We start from the raw sequence: 24,447 nt of genomic DNA, 5'->3' as shown, positions 1-24,447 counted from the left end.
TTTTATTAGAACACTGAAATCAGGCATTTTTAATGGAATTTTTTATTTTAATAAATCAGATTTGCCTAAATCCTTATCTGTACCTTGAACAGAAACATAAATTTAAGAATGGATTCTTGAGCATCTCACCCATTTCTTATCTTATTTTAGAGTCTTGATTCATGACATTATTTTAGGTTTCCTAAATGGCCCCTTGATGCTTAAGAATGAATACAGTTCTATCCTTGAGGCAAATTTTCCTGGAATAAAATACATATTAATTTCTCTGCCTTTCGATAAACATCAAATGAAAGCAATCTGAAATTTACAGAAGAAAAAAATTGGGTCTCATTTTATGGATAATTACTGCTTTTTTAAAGAACCTATCACAGAAATCATAGTCAAAACTCCAACTTGTACTTTTACAAAAGAGAAGGGACATATTTATGAATCCAGGGAACAAAGTTTGACACTCTTGTGTAAACACCAGGGAAGTTTGGTCTTCCGCATCCATGTCCCCAGCTAACGATGCCAGTCAAAATCCATTTTCCATCAGTTTTTCTTCGACAAGATAAAGGTCCACCCGAATCTCCCTGCACAAGAAGATAATGTAAGTAGGAAGTACCTCTCTCCCATGATCATCAATTTTGTCATTAATGTGTCTAATGGATTGTAACAAAACTCCCGTTCTGGAAAGTTTTCGCTTGGCTAATCATTACGTAGTTTGGAGAAGGGTCAGGAAATAATACGAAGCTTCTAACGTCATTTTAGAATTATTCTTCCTAAAATCAAAAAGCTGCATTTGTCACAAGAAATGTAATTCTTTAGGCCAAGAGTATCTTTGGAATATTCTTGTAGGGGAAACAACTCTCACATATCCCAAACAAAGAACAAACCTCAATAGTAGTGGAGGTAGCCATAGTAGTAGGAGTAGTAGGAGTAATAATGGCTAACATTTATTTAGCGTGAGCTGTCTGCCAGGTACTATTTTGGGTCATTTAGCCCTGACAACAACCTCAGGAACCAGAGTTATCTTGGCAAGTTGACCTCTGCCTCTGGGCCATGCAAATTCAGTGGTTGGCTCAGGATTCTGACAATGAATGGTGAAGAACCACACCCCTAGGCAACCCCTAAGGCTCACTGGCCCACAGCCATCAGGGACAAATCACCCTCATCTGAGAGTCCCTTCTGATACCTCAGCTCCACAAAGCAAAGCAAAGACAAAAATAATTCAAAGTGTAAACATAATTCCTACAGTACCCATTCTTTAAATCATAACACCTGGACTTTATTTTTCTAGTTTGGAAGACAGGTAAAGCTGCAACTTAGCTAGAGGCAAAGATTAAAAAAAAGCATTCCGAATTTGCCCCCGAGTCCCACCCCCAAATTCCAACCCTGATTAGATGAATTCTGACTGGTAGAGAAACTGGACTCTTTCTATTTTAATTATCATGACACCAGCTCTACTAAGTCTAAGTTGACCTGTAAACTTTGGTGGCTAGGTGGAACAGGGCTATAGAACTGACTAACCTCAGGAAGCAGCCAAAACATCGCAGCTTTAGCATTAGACAGGTAAGGGTTCACATTCCAGCTCAGGCATTTACTTACTAGCTGTGTGACCTTGGGTAATTTGCTTACTCTCTCCGTGTCCCAGTTTTCTCTTCCGTAAAATGGGGGTGAAAGAAAGACTTGAATGAATTTATGTAAAGGATCTAGTGCTTGCCGCAAAATAGGATTTCAGAAGATAAAATCCATTATTATAGTAAGATGAGTTTTTGTGGCATAGTGGCTAAGGTTGTGGAGAGATGTGGGAACAGCTCCCACTGCCCTCTTGATCCTCTAAATCATCTGTTCACTTTTTGGCAATCATACAGCTATCTGCATAGGCTGGAATCTGAGACTTAGAAACGTCCCCACGAAGATGAACTCCAACTTGGCCACTGTCAGGAGGCCTAACCAGAGGCATGCGAATGAGTGTCCTCTGTCACCTCTCCCAGTCCTCTTTCCCTTCCCCCAGCCTATGCATCAAAGAGCAAGTGAATAAAACCCTGATATTTCAGAAGGCAAATGGCAGCTAACCATCCTAAAACACTGTGTGTGTGTGTGTGTGTGTGTGTGTGTGTGTGTGTGTGTGTGTGAGAGAGAAAGAGAGAGAGAGAGGGAGGGAGAGAGAGAACTGCCTTGTTTTTTAGTTCTGGTCATAAGAAAATAAATTATGGCAGAATGATGAATCCCAACCTAATTTTCTAAATGTTGGAGGAAAATACATGGGAGCCAGAAAACTGAGTTTTATAGACCTAATTATTTAATCACCTTTCCCTGATCTTAGGCAATTAGATTATAATTAATATCTGAATTAAGGGAAATACCTGTCCTAGTTATTTCCCAGTGTTGTGCAAGTTAAACATGAAAGCATTTATGGAAAGTATAACCTCCTGGCAAAGGAAAGATGCAATGACTTACCCTGCAAGCATCTCTCTTGCCTGACATGACGCCTGCGCAGAGCATCCGTGAAGTGATGATCCCATAGGTGGAAACACAGAGGGTTTGGTCAATGAGCTCTACCTCTGCTTGCTGCAAAACAGGGGAGCCTTTATTGTCTGGAAAACACATGGGAAGTAGAAATCATGGTAACGATTACACTTATTCAGGGTGCTATTAGACCATCTACTCACATTATCTCAGAACAATATTTTATGTAAATTCTTTTATAATCCCCATTTTGCTGATGAAGAAATAGAGGCTGAGGAGGTTAGAGGGAGTGCCCGACGGCACACACTTCACAGGTAATAGAGCAGGATTCAGACCCAAGGTCTGACTCAATCATGGGAGCCACTGAGCCATACTCCTTCACCATGGACTTCCTGCTTCCGGTAGGACTGTGAATCCCAACAGTTACTAATACTTACTGGTTGAGAGGACCACCCCTTAAATGGAGCGGCATAATCTGATATATGGGAGAGTCCTGGGAACCATAAAAACAAAAGTTTTGTTATAGCCCTTTCACTTCCTTTTTATCCTGTCTGGCTAAAATTATTCAGAAAAATAAATACACTCACACTCATGCTTATAAAGAAATGTCTCATGATAAAGTTGGTTGAATAGACTCTTCCCTCCTGTGATATAGGATAATGTAATTAAAGCCTGGAACACAGTCCTGATAGGTTACAGGTGTTGGAGCCGTGAGCCGCCCTCCCTCATTAGGGTCCTGAGATCCCAGCAGGCCACTGGGAGGGCATTAACCACATGCCACATGCTGGCAGTGAGCCCTGGAGAGGCTGCCCGCAAGGAATGTTTAGAGGGTGTCAAAACGAGGCCAAGGTTTGCAGAAAATGCGTCTGTCCTAAACTCTTGGAAATGGCTGCAAGGGACTCTGAGAGGCATGGGAGCCGAAGGAAGAGCGTCAGCTCTGGGGCGGTGCTCACAAAGCTATGGCTTCTTCCTCTCGCTGCACATTTGGAATCAACCTTGAATCCTAGACCATGAAAAACCTTGACGGAGCAAATGTAGGGACTTCCCTACCAGTCCGACCTTTGTGCATAATGATAGAGACGCCAGCTAGGGTGAAGGGATTGTAAGGAGGCATCCCCTCCAGGCGGTCTGATTCTAGGCTGATGGAACCCAGGGCCTGAATTTGCAGTGCGGGGAGCTAAGGGCAGGCTGGCTTTCAGCCCTGACTCTCATCTGCCTGGTGAGTTGCCCTTGTGACAGCCATACTTGCATAAGCCATACTGGCATAATCCAGACAGTTGCCTGTGACTTGACACAATGCGGGGGGGGGGGGGGGGGCGGGGGGGCATCCTTCTCTTCTTTAAGAAAAGGAATCGCTTCTTTGGATGAAAGGGAACCCTAAAAGTAAAGAGGAATTGCTCTTCTATAGTGGAAAACCCAGTAAAGTTTGAAAAGGGCCCATACTATCTATCCAATCTTGCCTTGCTCACAGGCCTCCTTCCCCTTGTGAGGTGGGTCTTGCTTCTTTTGGGGGTAAGGGAAGAATATCATAAAATAGGAATAGTAACACCTTCCTCTATTCTACTTCTTAGAATTATCAGAAGCTCAAATGAGACCATATACAAAAACCCTCTCTGTGAACCCCAAAGCACCACATCAACGCAAGTGAGTATTATCTGGAGGGGAAGGGCATGACCATTTACTCGTTCACACACCTGCTTCGTGCCTTCGCCCCCAGCCAGTTACCCAGCACTTCTCCCCACTGCGCACTTTCTGGCCAGCAGGAGGAATGCATATTGGCTGAATGAGCTGTTTCAGGGTCTCAGGCCAGGCCGTACTGAGCTGTAGCAGAGCAATGTCATAGTCAAAGGTCTGACTGTTATAGTATTCATGGACCACAATTCTTTTCACTGGGGAGACGAACTTGGCATTCCCCTGCACATACATCCCGAGGTGAGCAGTCCATGGCGTGGGGTCTGACAACCTAGCAGAAAAGGAAGAAAGTCAGTGGCCAGGATTTGGAGAACCACCCAGGGTTTGGACACAAGCCCTCTGCAGACAGACAAGGGCAGAGGGAGGAAGGCCTACCTTCCAGTTCCTATCGTAGTCCCTGGCTCTGTTCACTGACATGGCAAAAAGCACAACTTTTCTGAGCCTCCCTTGTCTCCTAGTAAAACCAGAGATGAAGGGAAGTATAGTAGGGGTGGTGCATGGTAGTTATGTTCCAGAAAATTCCCTCTCCCATCTTAAAGAACTGCTGGAAATTCTGTTGCCCCTGCTATCTCATGAACCATACACAGGTCAAGAATGTGACTGGAATTAATTTGTTACATTCTTCCTATTCATGCTGACATAGGCATTTGATGGGGACAGACAGGGCCAGTAGGACAGAGGTCTGGGAATCCTTTTGCCAAATTCAAATGATAGGAATTCCAAGAGAGTTTAGAAATCAAAGTGCGGCCTACGGCCATACCACCCTGAATGCACCCGATTTCGTCTGATCTCGGAAGCTAAGCAGGGTTGGTCCTGGTTAGTACTTGGATGGGAGAAATCAAAGTGCGATAAGGAGGAATTTGATGAAATTCCGTCTTGTCATCTACCAGAAGCCTGAAAGATCATAGCTACAACTGCTCAAGCATGACCATTCACAGGGGCCCCACTCTTTGTCAGCCCTTCCAGAACTCTACTTCTGACCCCTGTGGCCTTGCACAAAGTCACTGAGGGTCTTGCAGTCTCCATGTGAGGTATCCAGCTCCACCTGCACAGCAGCCTTGTTCTAGTGGGGTGAAGAGATTGTTCTAGTGGGGTGAAGAGATTGTTCTAGTGGGGTGAAGAGATTGCAAAAGCTTTGCAAGAAAAATAAGGACAGAGCCCAAAGAGTGTGGCCCCGAATCTGTGCAGCTGACATCTCACAGGTGGCACCGGGGACCCCGGGGGAGTATTAAGGTTAACACAGTACTTGGAGCAGTGTCATAGGTAAAAGACTACTGATTAAAGAGAAGCATAGCCATTTTAGTCATGAACGTGAATTCTGTAATTTCCAAAAGAAGCAAATAGTTAAATTGTATAAATTGGTTGAAATACTCTACTTTAAAAAATTCGGAATGAGAAACGAATGATATATTTTTGTACCTAAGATCCACTAGATTCCAAATGAGGTTACATTTTAGTGGTTATTTGTTCTAAGCTTCCCTTTCACTCTGAGCTGGAAGAGCATCTGCCCCATAACAATCCCATTGGTAAAGGCAGTCAGAGCTCTTCCAACGTGAGCCCTAATAACGGACCTTTGCATGATTCCCTTTTTTAAGATTGTGATTTATAATCAGAAATATATATTTGGTCTTTATCTCGTTTCTGGCACAGCTCTTAAAAACCCTTGGAGTTTCCCAAGTGAATAGAGCCACAAAGCTGTCCTGTTATGTTAATGAATGACTTTTGGACCCCACCCAAGGTCGGGAGCCGGTGGCCAGGAGAACCAACTATGTGATTGGAGGGTTGCAACTTTCAGTCCCACTTGCTGATCTCTGAGGAGGGGAGAAGCATGGAGGTTAGAATCCACCACCAATGCCAATGATTTAATCAGTCATGCCTATGCAATGAAGCCTCCATAAACACCCAAAAGGACAGGGTTCAGAGAGCTTCAGGGTTGGTGAACACATGGAGATTCAGGGGGAGTGGCTCTGGGAGAGGGGTGCACCTGTGGCGGGCATGACAGCTCCTCACCCTTTCCCCAAACCTTGCCCTGGGCATCTCTCCCCTCTGGTTGTTCCTGAGTTATACCCTTTGACAATAAACCAGTGATCTAGAAAGTAAACTGTTTTTCTGGGTTCTATGAACTGCTCTAGCAAAATAATTGAACCCCAGGAAGAGATGGTTGGAACCTCTATAGCTGTTGAGCCAGAAGTACGGTGACAACCTGGACTTACAACAGGTGTCTGAGGTAGGCTAGGAGGGACAGTCTTGTAGGGCTGAGCCCTTCACCTGCTTAATCTGATGCTATCTGCAGGCAGACAGGGTCAGAATTGAGTTAAATTGTAAGACACTCAACTGGTGTCAGAGAGTTGCCTGGTGGTATGGGAACCCTCCCCCCAACCAATACTTCGGAAACTGGGTGAAGAATCATTACCCTTCCACTCTAAATAGAAGTCCAGTGCCCATTCTACACACACACACACACACACACACACACACACACACCATTTAAATTGATCGAATGTCCCCAGCGGGCAGCTTCCTTCCACAACTTGAGGACGGATGTATGGTCTGGGATCAGAGAGTGTGCCATCTTAGAGTAAGAATTGGGATGCCCTACCTGTTTCCATGGAAACAGTGGGCCGCAGAAAGAAGCCACTCCCTGGAGATGAGCGAGGCTGCACAGTAGGCAGATCCGACAAAGTGGAGGCTGACTTGCCACGGCCAACCCCCTTCCTGCGTGTCCGTGCCTCCAATGATGCGGTGGAGGGTGGAGGAGCCCCCGCTGCAGCCTTCAGGAAAGGAAGGGCCACGTGATTTAAAAGCAGACTTGGAAGAAAAACTGGAAATTAAGTCCGGTTTCGAGCTGCATTGGGAACTAAGGCCCCAGACAAGCAATGTGAAACTTCTCGCTTATCTAGAGGAAAGGCACCCACAAACCACTCCCTCCTGAGAACAGGTGGCACACAGAGTCTCCATACAATAAAGCACATTGATTCAAGGAGGGGGGACTTGTTAGCAACAGCTGCCCTGATATGAACAGGAGCTGTGGGACTTAGATTATTAGAGAGGAAAAGATGAATTTCAAACGCAACAGAATTGAATGCGTCTTTGGAGGCATGCTGATTTGAGAGGAAGCATTCGAGAGAGAATTTCTAAGTCCAAGACAAATGAAAACCTATTAAGAAAAACTAGTTACCAGAGCAATTATTCTCTGGGGCAAATTGTATTGATAAGGCTGCATTACTAACATGCTGCCAGGTGGCCAGTTAGAGACCACATACTAACATATGGCAGATCACGGTTCTCAGGTCGTCGCTAAAGAAAGAAGCAGCACTTGGTATTGATTATAACATAAGGCTTAAATAACAGTTATCCACTGTGTTCCAGTATGTTTCTTTTCTTGTGGACTTTTTATTTAGGAGCTTCTCCCTTGATTAGAGTTATCAGAAAGTGAAAGTTCTCATTATAAACACCTGAGGCTTTGATGCTTGTTATCAAGAAAGCAGACAGAATCCACTCCAGAGTTTTTAATTCTGAGAAATCATTTCAGACGCAGTTCTCCAATATTTACTATTCTTCCCTGGACCCCAACTTTTGCCAGGGGCATTTACCCCAAGAAGGGAATGAAAATGAACAACCGGAAGCTGAGGACAGAATGCAAGGAGTGGGAAAGAATGTATTTCTACTTACTGCAGCCTTCTTCATCACTTCCATCGGGGCAATCCATGGTCCCATCACACTGCGCGTTCTGTTTCCTGAAGCAAATATCATTGCCACACTTAAAAGTCCTGTTGTTACATGGAATGCCTAAAAATGAACAAAAGAGGAAAGAGTTTTTCCTGCTCAGAAACAGACTTGAGGGAATGACACTCAACTCCGTCCTCTAAGGATGGGGTAGCCATGGCATCAGTATTTGCTGCTCTGGGAAACATGGCAGAGGCGATGAAGCAAGCCCACGGTGACCAGTCCCCTCACCTCAGCAGAGCCATCGGAAGGCAGGCAGGCAGGCGCACCTGTTGAGAACCAATCCAATGGCAGATGCAAAGCAGTTGGCCCTATCGCTTGCTGTAGGCCGTGGTCTCTGTGCTATTAATTATTTTGTCTTGTTCTCCAAGAAAATTTTGAGCAAAGATCAATACCATATTCAGTCCTTTCATATCATTACGGGGGAAATGGGCAGGCTTTGTGAATCACAGCACATTTGTTCACAACTCTAGTGGTGTGTGCTTCTGCAGTGGCTAGAATAGAACATGCCCCATCACGGTATCTGGTAAGTCCCGCTAGATCACGTCCTCAGCATCCTTTACTCTCAAGCAGCATTAAAAGCAAATAAGCAATGAAAAGCTTCCAGTATTTACACGGACACACACACACACACACGTGCACACACTCAACACACACACTCAACTCAAACAGTGACCAACTGTCCCGTTTTGCCTGGGGCCAAGAGGATTCCAGGGAACTGGGATTTTCAGTGCTAAAACTGGGTAAGTCTTGGGAAAACTGGGGCAAGTCAATTGCCCTAACCCCCCAGAGGTATTTCAGTTCCGACTTAGCAGAGTGTTCTGGAAGAAGAGCAGAGTGCAGAGGATTCTCCCTCACTTTGAGTGCAGTTCTGCTCATCCTGGCCATCCTCACAGTCCCTGAAGCCATCACAGACCAGAGGGCTGTGCTGTCCAAGAGAGCTGGCGTTGCAGGCAGGCTTAAGAGTCACTAGAATGAGAACAGACAGAAAGCTCGTGAGCCTGAGACATCAGCTGGCTTCTGAGAACCAGCAGGGCCCCTCTAATGGTGCACATGGTTAAGATGACTTACATAAAATAAAAAGTGTGTTTTCCTCAAACCTGACACTTTCGTGAGAAAAGCAGAGGTAGAAACTTTGCTGTAATTCCTAGTGCTCTGAGTTTGTCAGCTCTGATTTTTGCCTTTGCCTAAGTGTGTTCAACCCTGGCAATTTGTTTACTTAATCACGATTAAATGCATCGTGAGATTTTCTTTTAAGGAAAATAAAAATCATAGGCTGTTATCAAGATTGAACTTGTCTGGGGCGCCTGAGTGACTCAAGTCAGTTCAGCTCTAACTCTTGATTTCAGCTCAGGTCCTTGTCTCAGCGTGTGGAGCCTGCTTAAGATTCTCTCTCCTCTCTCTCTCTCTCTCTTTCAAAAAAAAAAAATTAAATAACTAAATACATAAAATTGAACTTGTCTGCCTTCCTAAACAAAGTGGGAGTGTCCTTACATTGAAGATTTTGTCTTATTCATCTTTGTACCTCAGGCCCCTGACTACATAGTAGGTGCTCATTAAAGTTTTGCTGAATAGATTAACAGCTATGAGATCTTAAAGGACAATGGGCTTGTGATCTGCGTATAAGGAAAACTCTCTTTAAAATGATTTTGTCCTGGGTGATCCATTTCCTGAATTAAGAAACACCATTGTAAATTATCACAAGTTTTCTTCTTTGGAATATTTTCATGAATTGCCTTTGGACAAGGGACAGGTGCAGTAAATTAGCAAGCACTCTTGGAAGGTATGATTCCTTAGACATTTCTGGTTTTGTGAAAAGTGATCATTTTTGTTATCTGCTCTCGTGTTTTCAGTGGCATCTCTTGTTAGGGGTGGGGGGTAGCTGGGGAGGACATGGCTGCCCTGAAATTCTCATTGAGCTTCTGGGTGTACCTAGCTGACTCCTAGAGAATAGTTTCCAAAATGGCACAATGAGAAATAATGATTACTAAAAACAGCCCTTCTTATAAAATAACAATAATCACTTCTGTTTGGAGCATCATAGCAGGGAATGATAATAATGTAAAAAAACACCAGCAACTTCACTCACTATATAACGGCCAGCATTTATTTTCTTAAGCAATAGAAAGCCCTATAGATTGAAAAGGTCAATGAGCCATAAGTTACGAGAGTTTGATTTTGTTTTGTCAAAAAAAAAAAAAGGTATAGAGTCATAGGTTATTTTTCATGAATATAAGTTTTTCATAGTTACATTAACTCTACTATCTCTCCAAGAATATGAAAGAAATTAAATAGCTTCACCACTGCAATTGTATTTGAATTAAAATCTGGATCTTTAGGAGAAAGTGTTGCCAATGGTGTCATACGGTCTGGTGAACTATCCTCCCCATGTTACACCCCGAAACTGGAGGTGGATTCAGGAATGATGTGCAAATAGTAACAAAAAACCAAGAGAGAGAACCTCTGTCCAAAATAGGAATGTCCAATACCCTGCCCCTTAGTCATTGCAGGTGTGACGTTGTTGCAAACTATACAGGTAATAATAGTAATAATTCTCTCCTTCACAACACCTGTGCTCCATGAATGAATGTGCTGAGTTGACTCCTCTGCAGATTCTGAGCTACTCTCTAGATAAAAGATCTGTGCTTTGAAAGAGGATTGTTAGTTGAAGATTGTGGTTCACTGAATTGCTGGCCACAGATCCTCACTCCCTGTGGTAGTATTATACACCTCCACCCTCGCCATGGCCCCAAAGTGTGCAGGATAAGCTTCCTGTCCCTTGACTATGGCCTTAGCTCTAGGACTCACTTTGACTGATGGAATATGACGTAAGTGATGGTGTACTGGTTCCAAGCCCAAAACTTACGAGGAACCATGTGGTTTTGCTCACTCCTCCTTTGCTTCTACCACTGCCATGGCCAGCCCACTAGTTCAATGAGAAAAAGAGCCATGAGCAGTAGACCTGACACCAACCTGGAAAGAACCAAACTTAGGAGGACCTACTGCTTAAAGCAGAGCCACCCAGCTGAGGCTGGTCTAGATCAGTCATATCTCAAACAACCCATGGATGCATGGTCCAGAATAAATGATTGTTGTCAGCCACTGAGTTTGGGAGTAACTTGTTATGCAGCAATAGATAACAGCTACAAAGACCCAGGATATACACCAGCAGCAACAATGGCCCTGAGAAGTTACTTATTCATAAGAAAGCCATAGTACAACTTGAATACCCACCACAGAAAAGTTCGTCACTTTCATCAAAGCAGTCATTAACTCCATCACATCGCTGGGCCTGAGGGACACACAAGCCAGAGGAGCATCTAAAAGATCCAACAGGACAGGCTAGAGACAATAAAACAGAGGAAGCTTTGTGTGAGTCCCTCAAAGTCATCAGACCACATGAACAAAGAACTATGAAGTACTAGGTGGTTAAGGAATTGGCAATGTAGCGATAGTAATTATACACTTTCTCCATCAAATCAAGCTATAGGTGATAACTGAAAGACAAAAAAGATGAATTTAGGAGAGCAGAGGAAAGTAAACTAATCCACCAGAGGCTCTGAGTGGACACTGGATCCAGGTCACGTGTATAATCAAACTTCTACTATCTCCATTTTTCTCTCAGCAATCCGGCTTTGTCATTGACTCGGAGAAAGCAAAAGCTGGAATATGCTTTAGAGAGTCCAGCAGTCTTAGTGTGCAGTCTTTAGACTCCCCAGGGAATTACAAATGGCCTTCTGGTGTCTCTGAATCCTATATGATCAGATGCACTGTTCTGAGGAGTCTGTGCTTTTAATTACATTATCAAGTGATCTCTGTCCCCAAATACATTAGTAACTACTGATCTTAGACACTTGGGCCTAGAGAGATGAGTGACTGGCCTCAAAACTCAGAACTCCTGCCTTCTACCTCCCAGTCCACCTCAACCAGGCTACTCGTCAAAGATCCATTCCCTGCCTGATCTTGAATCATAAATCCTGGGCTTATAGCTAAATATATTAGAAATAATAAATCCTTCTTTGTTGCTATGGTCTGAATGTTGGTGGGCCCCACAAATTCATATGTTGAAATCTTAGTGCCCAATGTGATGATATTAGGAAGAAGGGCTTTCGGGAGGGAATTAAGTGATGAAGGCAGAGGCCTCATGAATAAGATTGATGCCTTTATAAAAGAGGCCTCGCAGAGCTCCCTCACCCTCTTCCACCACGTGAGGATACAAGAAGTCTACAACCCAGAGAGAGACCTCACCTGACCATGCTGGCATCCTGATCTCAGACGTCCAGCCTCCAAAACTGTGAGAAATAAATTTCTGTTCTTTATAAGCTACGCAGTCTGTGGTATTTTGTTAGAGTAGCCGGAACAGACTAAGACATTCCCCTTGTGCACAAGAATGGCGGGAACACATGGTCAGGTCTTCTACTATCTCATTGGCACACACGGAGAGGGTAGGTTTCTAGAAAATATTCATGGTTTGAAAAAAACAATTGAAAATAAGATGGCTCACTATTTACCTGCTATTCTTGCTGGAAATGGTAATATTCTGCTAGTGAGAAGTGTAATATTCCAGATCCAGAAACGGGTATATTGGCAAAGAAGGAAGGCTCTAAATGAGCTTTCTCTCAAGTCTCTCAAGTGGTTAACCCTTACTTTTTCCCTTTTAAAACGTGTTGAGAATTTCCTGAGGCAATATCTACTCTCTCCAGCCCTAAAGACTTCCCTTAAACACTGCTGACCACTTCCTGGCCACTGTCCCCATGGTTCTTGGTGTGGCAGCTCTCCCTGTGGGTCATGGGCTAAAGTGAGTCACAACGGTTGCTTTCTGATCCACCAAATGTTGGTATAAACATCATATGTACAAAGATTTATGAGTAGCAAGAACAAGAAATCAAGAAATGGGTTTGTCCCATATTTCAGGAATAAGGTAAGAAATTATTTTTCAATTGTACCAAATAATTATATTATTTCTTCTATAGTTTAAACTATAGCCATAATAAATACATAATTTTTGTCTTATTTATTATATATTTTGTTTGTATTACATATATTTATATTTATTTACATATTAGTAAATAGCGGAAATAAATCCGTTTTTATTCCTTAATTTCTCAAGGTTTAGAGTTACAAAGTATTAGGCTCTGTTTAACCATTTATTAGGATTTTCTAAAGAGCTAATTCCAGGCTTACGTTGACTAATGTTGTAACTTCCATATTCCACCAAAAGTGGCTTGTCGGAAAGCTTTGAACTGCACTGCAGCTCAATGTGAGCGAGCGGACTAGGCACTCGGAAAACCGTCTGGTGATCCATGTAGGAGCCACAGTACCTGAGGAGGCGAGAGTCAGGGAAGAGACATGGATGAGGGTCTGTCAACTGCATCCCCATTGACAGTGAACGCACTGATACTTTGGTACTTTGGGCCTCATAAAATGAAATGCTTACGGCAGAGCTAACGGTAGTTCTCCAATCTATGCTAAGTGACTGTGACTGAGTAACTTCGGTCCCCTTGATTTTCTACTCTGCTAAATACAATAGCACTGCTATTGACTGTTACCTAGTGTTTTCCTCACCAATACTTATTATCAGAAGAACTATGGGTCCTCTCTTTTTTTCTGCGTAAATAACCATGTAACAACAAGAAATGCCTGCTTTTGCCCACAAACGTCGCCATGGAGCAGAGTAGAATCCATGAGCTCAGGATGAAAATATGCAAAGAATCCCAGCAATACTTAAAGTAAAACACAACAATGTTTTTTCAAACTCAATTGAAAACCGATGTGTACTTTGGGGCTTGTCCTTGGTAGAATTTCAAAATAGTTATGTCTGTGTGCAATATTTCCTTACCTTGATTTTTCTTACTTCTTGTACCTAAGAGGAAATGCCCCTCCTGTTAGTAATTCTCATTATATGAGCACTGTGGTTAGTAGAACATGAAGTAATACTATGCTGGGGGCCCATGGTAAGTTAGGTCTCTGCCCTGTGTAGGCAAAGCTCTTCCCAGGGTGAACCCTACAAAGTCTCAAAGGGAAACAGCAAACAGGCAGGTTGAGGAGGGACCTCCTCCACTGGAATCTGTGAATGCCCATCACTCCTCACCCCCATGGCCCTTGGGAACCACGAAAGTTCCATGGATCAGACACCAGCATTCTATGGGAGGACCACAGAGGTGCTGGTTTTAAGGTTCAAAGAAGGAAAGTGTTCACATATATTTCAGGAGGACTCTTTTGCAGCTGGGCTAAAGTTCAGGCCCTGATGGGTTGACAGACCAGCTCCTGGGACAGAGGAAGAGATAGCAGCTACAGGTAAGTGGCCACTTGGCGAAGTGGGAGCCAGGCTCTGAGAGACACCTGGAGTCCATGTTAACCTTTTGGGGCCAGGATCCAGTCGATCATCTTGGGATCAGAATCCTGTTCTGAAAACATAGTCATTATCATTTGTATCTTGTAGTGATTTTATTTGTGCTCTCCATTAACACTTACGAGAGCTTTCTTGCGAAGATGGATCTTACTGGGATGTTGAGGAGTCAAGAAAAAAAGGAACCTTTGAATCCATGCTTGGGCTGGAGTTTGAAGACAACAGTAAGGAATGGGGGCATAGTGGCATCTAATGGAACAAAAGTTAAAAAAAAAAAAAGTGAGAAATTGGAGAAACCAGCAAGAGTCGGTTTACAGGTACAGACACGTGACAGGTAAGACAACCGAGAAGTTAAGTAGGGGAAGTAATGAGTTAAAGTTCAAAATAGTGAGAAAGTAGAAGCAGAATTAGGACACAAGTCTGCCTGGTACTAAACCCTAGAGGCTTCTAAGGCACCAACAGCTTTTCCTTCAGGAACTCTGCTCTGCAAAACGTCCTAGGAAGGACATCCATTTCTTCAGGGTTCATAGGCTGCATTCTAGCTGCTCTGAGCATGCACACCCCATCCCCACCTTCTCTGAATTCAGGAGCACTAACTAGGCTTCTTGGCGTCAGCATTACCTTTTCCTACTTCCCTATTACAAGCCCAGCGCCTTCAGGCAACTTTTCAGCAAGGTGTCAGAAATTAGTTCAATTAGAGCCTTTCCTTTTTAGATGAAGAGAACTGATAATGGGAAAGGCAGGCATTTCAGATCCTAAGGGTGCTACTAGCGTCAAAAGAACCTGCTAGGATTTCAGCCAGCCCGCCAGACAAAGGGAAGAGTTGGTCCTTCCGAGAAAGTATTTAGGGCAGAGAGCTGTCCTGGTCCTGATTGCTTGGGAGAAGATCTTGCTCTTACTTTGGCAGCAACACTCCGTGGGTGGTGGGGGTTGTTACTTAGGACAAAAAAAATAGTATCACATTTTACAAAAGAATTGTAAAGATTTGTTTTCTGGACCTCTAATTAAATATCAGAATATAGAATTCTTAAAACTTGGAGAGGGAGCACATTCTATAGTATTTATCCATCCAATGTCATTTCCAAAGCAATCTTTTTTTTTTAGTATAGTTGACATGTGATGTTACATTAATTTCAGGTATACAAAATAGTGATTCAACAACTCTATCCAAAACAATCTTATTAATTGTAATAATGGCTAATATTTTTTTGGTGTGTAGTAGGCATCATCTCATTGAATGCCTACCAAAAAATCCCACCTTATTAAGTAGGAATTATTAGCTCATTTACAGACTGAAAATCGAAGAGGTTAAATAATTTGTCCCAGTTAATATAGCTACTAAATACCAGAGCTGGAATCTGAACCCAGGTATTCTGCCTCCTACATAATAGACCTGATTCAAAAATATTCCCAAAAGGAGTACAAGTCTTAATAATGGATCCAAGAATGCTCTTAAATCAGATAGGATCTAGTCCAGTGAAGACAGAACCAGTGACTATTTTAGCACATAATCTGAGAGTCTAAAGAAAATGAAAGAAGGTCGTTCAGGAAAATCATTTAGAAAAGGAAGCTCTCATTCATGGATCAGCAATGAGCACAGAATTAGCAGGCAAGTCCCTTAGGCTAACTTCACAAAAAATCTTACCTGAAAGTAAACTTAGAAGTTACTCTGCTGCAGCAACAGGACATTCTATATTTTTTAATTCAAGATCTATTATGACTTCAGAAGCAAATAAGCAATAACAACAACTAAAGGACAAATGAAACGGTGAGAGTGAGGAGCTCCTAGGTCAGGTCAGGAAGCTCAGTCATCTAGATTTCTCTGATCAGCCTCAACCCGTGTCCCAGCCTCAGGATACAGCCAGGCCAAACCAGCCTCTCCTCCCGCAAAGAACTGGCTAATGGTTTCTACCTTTCCTATCACCAGGACTCCTAGTCACTATTTCCTCCAGGACTCCATGGTTTGAAAGACTTCATCTGCCTAGCTGTTTTTTGTAAAGTGTAGAGTGTACACACCCACGGCCCAGCAGCAAAGAGCAGTGGGCCAGCAAGGACTTGGGAGCCCTAAGACATGGATTTGAAGCCTGGCTTAATCACATATGAACTGAGTGACCTTGAGCAAGTTCTTTAACCCCTGTACCCTTCGATTTCCCTATCTGTAAATAGTAAGGTGCAAACTCTTTGGGGACAAGGAATCCAAGGTTTTGAACCTCTGGGTCAGGCCTTTCATCAGATTCCTTACATCTGGAACCCACTTACATGTGCTCATTAATTTCCCACCATCCATGGTCACAGCCTTTCACACTCTTCTTGGTTATTGAATAGTTATGGAATTTCAGTGCTATGCCAAGGGTTGATAGGGAAGTCTGTGAAAAACAAACATAAGTCAGAAAAATGTTTCAGTTGAAGGACATGTTTCAGGCTGATACCTCACTCAGAACTCATTCCCTTGACTTGCTGTCCTCGGGGCATTTTATTCTTTGTGCCCTATGGCCTTTGGTGGGGTAGACCCAACCCCCCTCCCCCAACAAACCAGAATGAGAAGAGCATAATAGAGAGGGAAGTGGGTGGCCCAGTGCTCAGGGAGCAGCTCTTAGGCCCCAGTTTCAGTGTGCTGGGTGACATGGGACACATTACATTATCTTTAGATGTCGGTTTCCTCCTTATAAATGAGCTTGATAACACCCCCTTGTTAATGAGTGCACACAGTTTCCTCCTTCGGTGACAATAATGACATAGTTTATTTAAAGCACTATTCAGATTATTTAGATAATGAATCAGCATCCTCTTCATATGACACCTGGGTATTCCTGAAGGCAGTCACTGAGTCACTCCTAGGTCTGTTCAGACAGGATCAAACAAGAGAAGAGGCTATCCATACAGCACACACCCTCTCACATGGGTGTGTGCACACTCACACACACACACAGAGCTGACCTTTTTACAACATTGTATGACATACACATACATTATGTTTGTTATGTCATGTTTTTAGTTTTAATTTTCACTTTGACCCAGGAATTATTTAGAGAGAGTTTTCACATTTCCAGGGAGTGGAATTTTTGTTCACCCACTCTCAAGTTTTCTAATTCTATACTAATTAGATAAGAAATTATTTGTTGCCTATATTGCTTTTTAATGTTTTTATTTATTAAGGATTTTGATGTGATCGAATTTGTGAATGCTCCAAGGGTGAAAGAAAAGGGTAATGTATGGATGTATGTATATACATAGGTATATAGCCAAACTCATTACTCGTGTGGTTCAATATCCTTCCTAGCTGTAGTTATTGTCCCCACTACCTCTGTCAGGAACCAACGGAAAGGAACTAAAATCTCATAGTTAAGCATCGTCCATTTCTCTTTGTATTTCCTATAGATTTTGATTTATGAGTATTAATGTTATGTCCTTTGGTACATAAATAATTATCACAGACCTTCATGTGGATTGCCCTCTTCATCATTATGGATCACCTTCCATCTGTCACCCAATGTTGTTGCCCTAATGTTGACTTCCACGTTGTCTGGTGCTAAGGTTCTGATGCCTAGTTTCTTTTTGTTTACAATGTCGGTATGATATTGCCCACCCTTTCACTTTCAGCTTTATTAAATCACTTTTTATTCTGCCATCTTTTGTAAATAATATACAATTAAGTTATAGGTAACACTTTGTGATTCAATCCTGTTGTCTTTTTCTTTTAAGAGATGGATTTTACCCATTGATTTTTATTACCCTGATATTTGGTTTTTTAGAGATGTCATCATATTTGATGTTACAATTTCTTTGTTGTGTGCATGTACTTCTTTCTAACATGTACTTAAATATAGTAGCCCTCCTCCCTCAACGTATCTTCGAGAGGCTCTTTATGTCTCTCATTTAAACATCACAACAACACAGTTAGGAAGGTAGTATGAGTCATATTTTATAGAAGAAATCAAAACTAACCAAAAATAAGTGGAATGCCCAAGGTTGCCCTGCATTTCCCTGAAGGCCACATGGTGGTCTTTCCAGGTGCCACAGTGTGTCATGGCGCCTGGAAATGGACAGTGAGGGCTCAAGAGGAAAGGGATTGTCTTTTTTTTCTTTTTTAAGATTTTATTTCTTTATTTGACAGAGAGAAAGATAGCGAGAGCAGGAACACAAGCAGGGGGAGTGGGAGAGGGAGAAGCAGGCTTCCCGTGGAGCAGGGAGCCCGATGCAGGACCCTGGGATCATGACCTGAGCTGAAGGCAGATGCTTAACGACTGAGCCACCCAGGTGCCCCAGGAACAGGATTGTCTTATGTTCAATAAAAACCAAGGGTTCCTGAGGGCACACATTAATTTTTTCCCCAGTCTTGTTATCTGATTTTTTTCTTCAAATTAAAAAAAAAGAAGAAGAAAAGATGCAAACTGATAGTAAATACCTTGAGTAACCACTGTAATTTTATAGCGTAAGGACATACTCCAATGCAATTCTTCATAAGAAGCTTACATAGGCATTTTCACTGTGTTCCATCACTCCAAAGTAAAATAGATTTAAATGCATCACTCACCCCCTAATCTACAAATCTTCTTCACAGTGAGAAGAATTAAGTCCCCTTGCACACCAGATTCTACTGACACAGATTTGCACACAAATCTCCATTTGTGGCCAGATTGGCCAGGAGGCACTACTGATATTAGCCAGCTTGACCCCAGTGGGGTCATGAGGTGCAGTTCCACAAAGCATTGTGAGCTATTTTGTTCAACAAATGGACAAAAATGAAAAACCACTAAGTATGCTATTTCCTTCTATGTCCTGTGTTCTCTGTTCCCACTGCCCAACCCCTGCCTTTGCTTTGGGAACTTTTACCAAGTAAGGGGAGGATTTCTCCTGATCTGGACCTGCTGTATTGAAATATTTCTCTAGTCAGTGGTAGCAACAGGACGCAGAACCCGCTGCACTGTTTCCAACGGGCACTGGAAACTTCAGTGGTTACATGTTTGCCACAGAAGCAGGGAAGAGGGATTCCTCTCTGGGGAATCCCACCTTTTTCCTAAGTGATGAGAGGAGGTAAATTAATTGGGCCACAGTAATCTCTGCTTGTGTCGGATGCACCTAAGTTGGTGGGTGCTAGGCTGATGGCATCTGTGATAAAACAATTCAAAACCCCACTCCATGTTTCTCTTCTGAGTTCGCATGGCAAAATGTATTAGTTGGAAAACAAAAAGAAGGAAGAGAGAGGGAGGTAAATATTCAACTAAGCGATTGTTATGAAACATAGGGAAGCTGAACATCTTTAGGGACCCGGAAAAGAGGAGGGCGGATTTGCTTGGTGGGGGCCGGATTCCTTTTAATGCTGCCTGGGTTACTTTTTTTTTTTTTTTTTTTTTGAGTAGTCTCTGGCCAATGGCTTGCCCCAGCTCTATTTCCCTATTTATAAAATGTGATGAGTCTCTCTCCTATATCAGAGGTATGTTTTAAGAGCAAATAAAAATGTGTGTGCCCGAAACAAATGTAGGAGACATGTTATAAGCCTCAATACTCTTTTTCACGTTTCACCACACCTCTTTCCCCTGCAGTCTGTAAGCTCGGAAAGAACAAGGACTTTACTTTGCTACTGAGTGTTCCTTTTGGTTATGCGCCTGAAACTGACATTCAATACACATTTGTTTATTCTTGGGAGAAAAATCGCAGGGACTTTAGGTTGGAGGGGGAGTTAATCCTTCTCAGATAAATGAGACCTTAAAACTGCAAAAGGGATTGACGGCTCTTCAGTTACATTTGGAAGTCGGACAGGTGCTAAGAAGGATTGAGGATGATAGAAATCAACTCTTGTGTATAAAAGGTTTTATCATGACTTGAGTCAATATTTTTGTCAATTAAGTCATTCTTCTCAGTCGTTTGCAATAAATTCAAAGCTATTTTACAGGCGATATTATTTTTTTACATGAATTCCATTTGCAGAAACATGCTATCACAAAATTTTAGGTGGCTGTTCAAAGCCATCCGAGAGAGGGATAGCTTTATTTAATGTCCACACTGAGGAGGACCAATCTTGACCTCTGGGAAATGGTGTCACCCACCACAGTCTATCCCCAGTATTTCCTGTCTGTCTCCCCTCTCCCATTCTCTACTCCCTCAGTGGCATGCTTTTTTCTTTATGAAGAGTTCTTTTTACTCAGCATTTCTAACCCTTCACCTGTAGTGAAATAGAATCTAGTATTCTTTTTTATATCCTGACCAGAACAATATTTAGGGATCTTCACATTAGGTTTAATGGGTTATCATGGAATCAATGTTTATTTTACCTCGAAGGAACTTCAAACATTTGATAGAGCTTTTGAGAATGGGCTTTTCTTGTTCTGGATGTCATAAAGAAGATAAACCTGCTTTTTTGGAGAGATGGAAGAGACAGATTTGATTCTCTCTTTTTCCTTCCCCAACTCATGAGTGACCTGAGGCAATGAGATTCTGCTGCCCCGAGGCATTAAGAATCTGGTGGTGAGCAAGAGTCCAGAACCTTTGGGTTTTCATTATTTTGGAAATGTTTGCAACAAAGACGAAAAAAAAACTTAAGGGTGTATGCCATCAGGACATTGACACTAAGTACACATTTGGGTATAATAAAATTATTAAAAATATTTAACTCTGGGGCGCCTGGGTGGCTCAGTCCTTAGGCGTCTGCCTTCGGCACAGGTCATGATCCCGGGGTCCTGGGATCGAGCCCCGCATCGGGCTCCCTGCTCAGCGGGAAGCCTGCTTCTCCCTCTCCCACTCCCCCGCTTCTGTTCCCTCTCTCGCTGTGTCTCTCTCTGTCAAATAAATAAATAAAATCTTTAAAAATATATATTTAACTCTTTGTGTACAAATGACACACGCAGCAAGCATGCCCCTGCCTCAGGGCCTTTGTCTCATCTGTTCTCTTTGCCTACAACACTCTGATCCTAGGGACGCATGGGTCAGTTCCCTCATCTCTCTCAGGTTTCTGTGCAAAAGTCCGCTTGTCGGCGAGGCTTCCCCTGGCCGTGCTATTTAAGGTAACAAATTCCTCACATCCTGTCCTTCATACTCCCATCACCCACTCAGCTCCAGAGCCCCCTTCCCTGCTTTGTTCTTCTCCATAGCGTTGTGCCACCATGTACCCTACTGTACATCTTTTTGTTCGTTTGTCGCCTGTCTCCCCCTACTGTATGGTAAGCTCCATGAGAGCCAAGCTTCTGTGAATGTGTGTCAGGTATCATGGATCCCAGTGTCTAGAATACTGTGGACACATAGTAGGCATTTAATAATAACATGCTGAATGAATGCAAACCCTAAACTCCTTGCCACTTACATCTAATTGTTATGCCTCACAAAAATGGTTTTATACATAGATGCTGAAAGAGCCCTGCCGTATGTTCCTCCACAGGACACTACAGTTGGAGAAAGAAAAACAGTTATAGACTAAAATTTTAAAGGAAAAAAAAAAAGAAGGAACTCTGTTAAGGACCAGACGGCGATGTATATATTTTACATAAATTTTAAAAATTTGGTTTGCTTATATAACTGAAATATACATTGCCTAATTCAATTTATTATTTTTTTATTATTCTTACAATAATGCTGATAGTGAAATAATTAAAAATTGATAAGGGAGCTCTATCATAGTAAAATAATAAATTGTTTGATCCCGTAACAGTATCTTTGCATTTTTTAATACAAACAAACAAAATAACAATTGGAAAAATAAGCCCATCTGCAAAGAACAGTAAATTTATGGGCAGCAGGTTGAAATTACAAGTAACTTTCATATTCTAGGTAATGTATTTGATTAAGGTTTAGATATTATAAAATTAACTAACATTCTTTTTGTAGTAAAAAATAAAGGTAATTAAAAATAGATTGCTACTAAACATAAGATAACAATATTTTTCTAAAGTAGTGGTAAAACTAGGCTACCTGAAATTTCCAGGTACACTTGCATTTCGGAGGATAGTAGCTTGGGTAATATGGACTTGAAATTTTCCCTTCAAAGCCAGTGATTTCTTTGACCAATACTGTGTTTTCACACTCTGAAAAAAATATCCAGGAACACACAATGACTTGCAGTTGTGAGATTATGGGAAATGCACTGCATACATTTCTTTAACTACAAACGCACACTCCTTGATCAACAAGCTTATATACTTTTTGAAATTTAAACTAGTTTTTCCAAAAAGAAACAGTACCCTATAGACATATAGCTTATCTTCTTATTCAAATTCTATATTTGTTTTCAGATCATATATTGACTACAGATCTACAGGATGCTATTACTCTCTTTAAAAACATAGCTTAAATATATTTTAAAGCTTCTGAGCTTATTTGTTCAATTGAGTGTATATTTGTTGTTGAAGAAATATCCCCAGTTTACATAACATGTTGTTCTGTTTAAATAAAACAGTCTAAACGTCTATTCTTACTGTAGGGTCATCCTTCTGCTAAAATGTAATTTCCTTGAGAGTATTGATTTTTGTCTATTTTGTTTGCCACTTTCCCTAACCCCTGAAACATTCCTGGCATATAGTACATGCTCAATAAATGTTTGTTCACAAATTCCACTGCAATATTTCTGAGCCAATCATATTGTTAAGAGATAATTTTCAACCCAACAACATTTCAAATAGCTAGTTCAATTTGGTTCAATAAATCAATTTTACATTTCGTTTTGTAATAATTTGACAGAAAAAAAACTATCAAAATAAGCCACTGCCTTAAAATGTCGGTGGACCTATGAAACTATAACAATCTAACTTAAGCCAGACCCACTGTCCTCCTTACCCACATCTCATTTGGCCTTGTCAGTGCTCAGAAAGAAGTTACCAAGACATGACCTGGAAGATCTGACCGGTTACAAGGCAACAAATATTACAAAAAGACAAGAGTTTCAGTAAAGGCTCTTTTTGTTTTGTTTTGTTTTACTTCGTCAACCCAAGTCAAAAGGAGAAGAATGAAAGGGAGCTAGGTCACTTTTTGCTCACTCTCTGACCTAGGAAAACCCACTAAATCTCTGGGTTTTACTTCCCGTGCACTTTCTAGGATGGCGTTCACACGCATAGCTAGTACCGAGAATTCACGGCAGAGAGCACTGTAGTGCAGTAGGTACTGCGCTATTATCACTGAGCTGAGAAGGTACCCTTTTCCGATGCTACTACGGGGACTTTGCGAACCGCTTCTCTCCTTTGCCACCTGGTTTCCTGCCAGGCCCAGCCAATAGGGGGCGCTACAGGAAGACTAGCAGACTGCAGGAGGCAGAATGGGGCTTCCTGCGTGTTTCGTTTCCTCTTCCTGGGAAAGGTACCCCAGCAACGATTCTTACCCCATCCCCCTTCCTCCCCTTCTCCCCCCCATTCGCTCCCACTCCCCCCCACTCTCCCCTGCCCCCCTCCGCACAGCTACACTTTCTTCCTGTAGCAGAGTTGAAGCCTGTTTGCAGTCTTCCCAACTTCCATCTTATTGCATCTTCCTCGAAAATACCAGCCCTGGCTGTCTGGCACCCCCTCCTTGAAGGTCTGGGTCCCAAGTCCGTGAATACCGGCTCTGAACTCAGAGACACCGCATCGGCTAAGCAGCAACCCCCGCTCCCCTGCGCCAGAGGTTTGAGTTTCAGTCCACAGACCCCCTTCCACACTGTAAATTGTCAGCATTGCCACCGCTTTCCTCTGTCCCCACCCCCAGAACTACAGAGGGGTAGTTGCTTCCTACATGTATTAAACCCAGAACACCTTACGGTTTTCTTTCTGCCTTTTGATTGACCTAGCTGACACCTTTATGCCGAGTTAACAGTTCTTCACATTAAATCCTCTCTGTTTAAATAGTATGATCTCTCTCCTCTGACTGGACCCTGAGTCAAAGTCCCTGACTAATAGGACTGGTATGACAACACAGCCTCAGGAGAGAGAAGACTGGAGTATCATCATAGATATTTTTCAGGGTGACTTTTTTCAATTAGGAAAGACTTACTTTCTTCTGGAATGACCTCGAAAAATGCCCGGATTCCCGATAGCCTCCGTATCTGAGGAGACTTAAATGACACCAACATGAGATTATTTGTGGAGACAAAGGACATTATCATTCTTGTAGGTTCACAAATTCTGTAACCAGACAACAAAAGTCCGTGGATAACAGGTTACTGAGCAGTGAGCCTCCATCCACCACTAACCCCACCCATTTCCCAGGCCATCCACATGGTTCCTGTTAGTCAGACTCCGCCAGCCAGATCTTCATTTGCCACAGGGCACCACGAA

At 42.4% G+C, this 24,447-nt stretch overlaps 1 protein-coding gene across 2 annotated transcripts in view; it reads right to left on the bottom strand.

Moving 5' to 3' along the window:
* The window catches only part of TMPRSS7 (transmembrane serine protease 7), a 36,353-nt gene continuing 11,906 nt past the window's right edge, over window positions 1–24,447 (bottom strand). For both annotated transcript variants that reach the window (XM_036066588.2, XM_078060195.1), the window contains 11 exons: window positions 24,164–24,294; window positions 22,121–22,233; window positions 16,478–16,584; window positions 13,054–13,190; window positions 11,104–11,211; window positions 8,728–8,838; window positions 7,816–7,932; window positions 6,743–6,914; window positions 4,146–4,414; window positions 2,443–2,579; window positions 1–572 (listed from right to left, as the gene is read on the bottom strand). In XM_036066588.2, the coding sequence (XP_035922481.2) occupies window positions 402–572; window positions 2,443–2,579; window positions 4,146–4,414; window positions 6,743–6,914; window positions 7,816–7,932; window positions 8,728–8,838; window positions 11,104–11,211; window positions 13,054–13,190; window positions 16,478–16,584; window positions 22,121–22,233; window positions 24,164–24,294 (1,573 nt within the window). In that variant the 3' untranslated portion in view covers window positions 1–401. The remainder of the gene's footprint in view (window positions 573–2,442; window positions 2,580–4,145; window positions 4,415–6,742; window positions 6,915–7,815; window positions 7,933–8,727; window positions 8,839–11,103; window positions 11,212–13,053; window positions 13,191–16,477; window positions 16,585–22,120; window positions 22,234–24,163; window positions 24,295–24,447) is intronic.

Source organism: Halichoerus grypus, chromosome 1, assembly GCF_964656455.1.
Source record: "Halichoerus grypus chromosome 1, mHalGry1.hap1.1, whole genome shotgun sequence".
In the NCBI taxonomy this organism is placed as follows: domain Eukaryota; kingdom Metazoa; phylum Chordata; class Mammalia; order Carnivora; family Phocidae; genus Halichoerus; species Halichoerus grypus.
The sequence above is the reverse complement of the archived record's forward strand: the minus strand, read 5'-3'. Positions and strand labels throughout refer to the sequence as shown.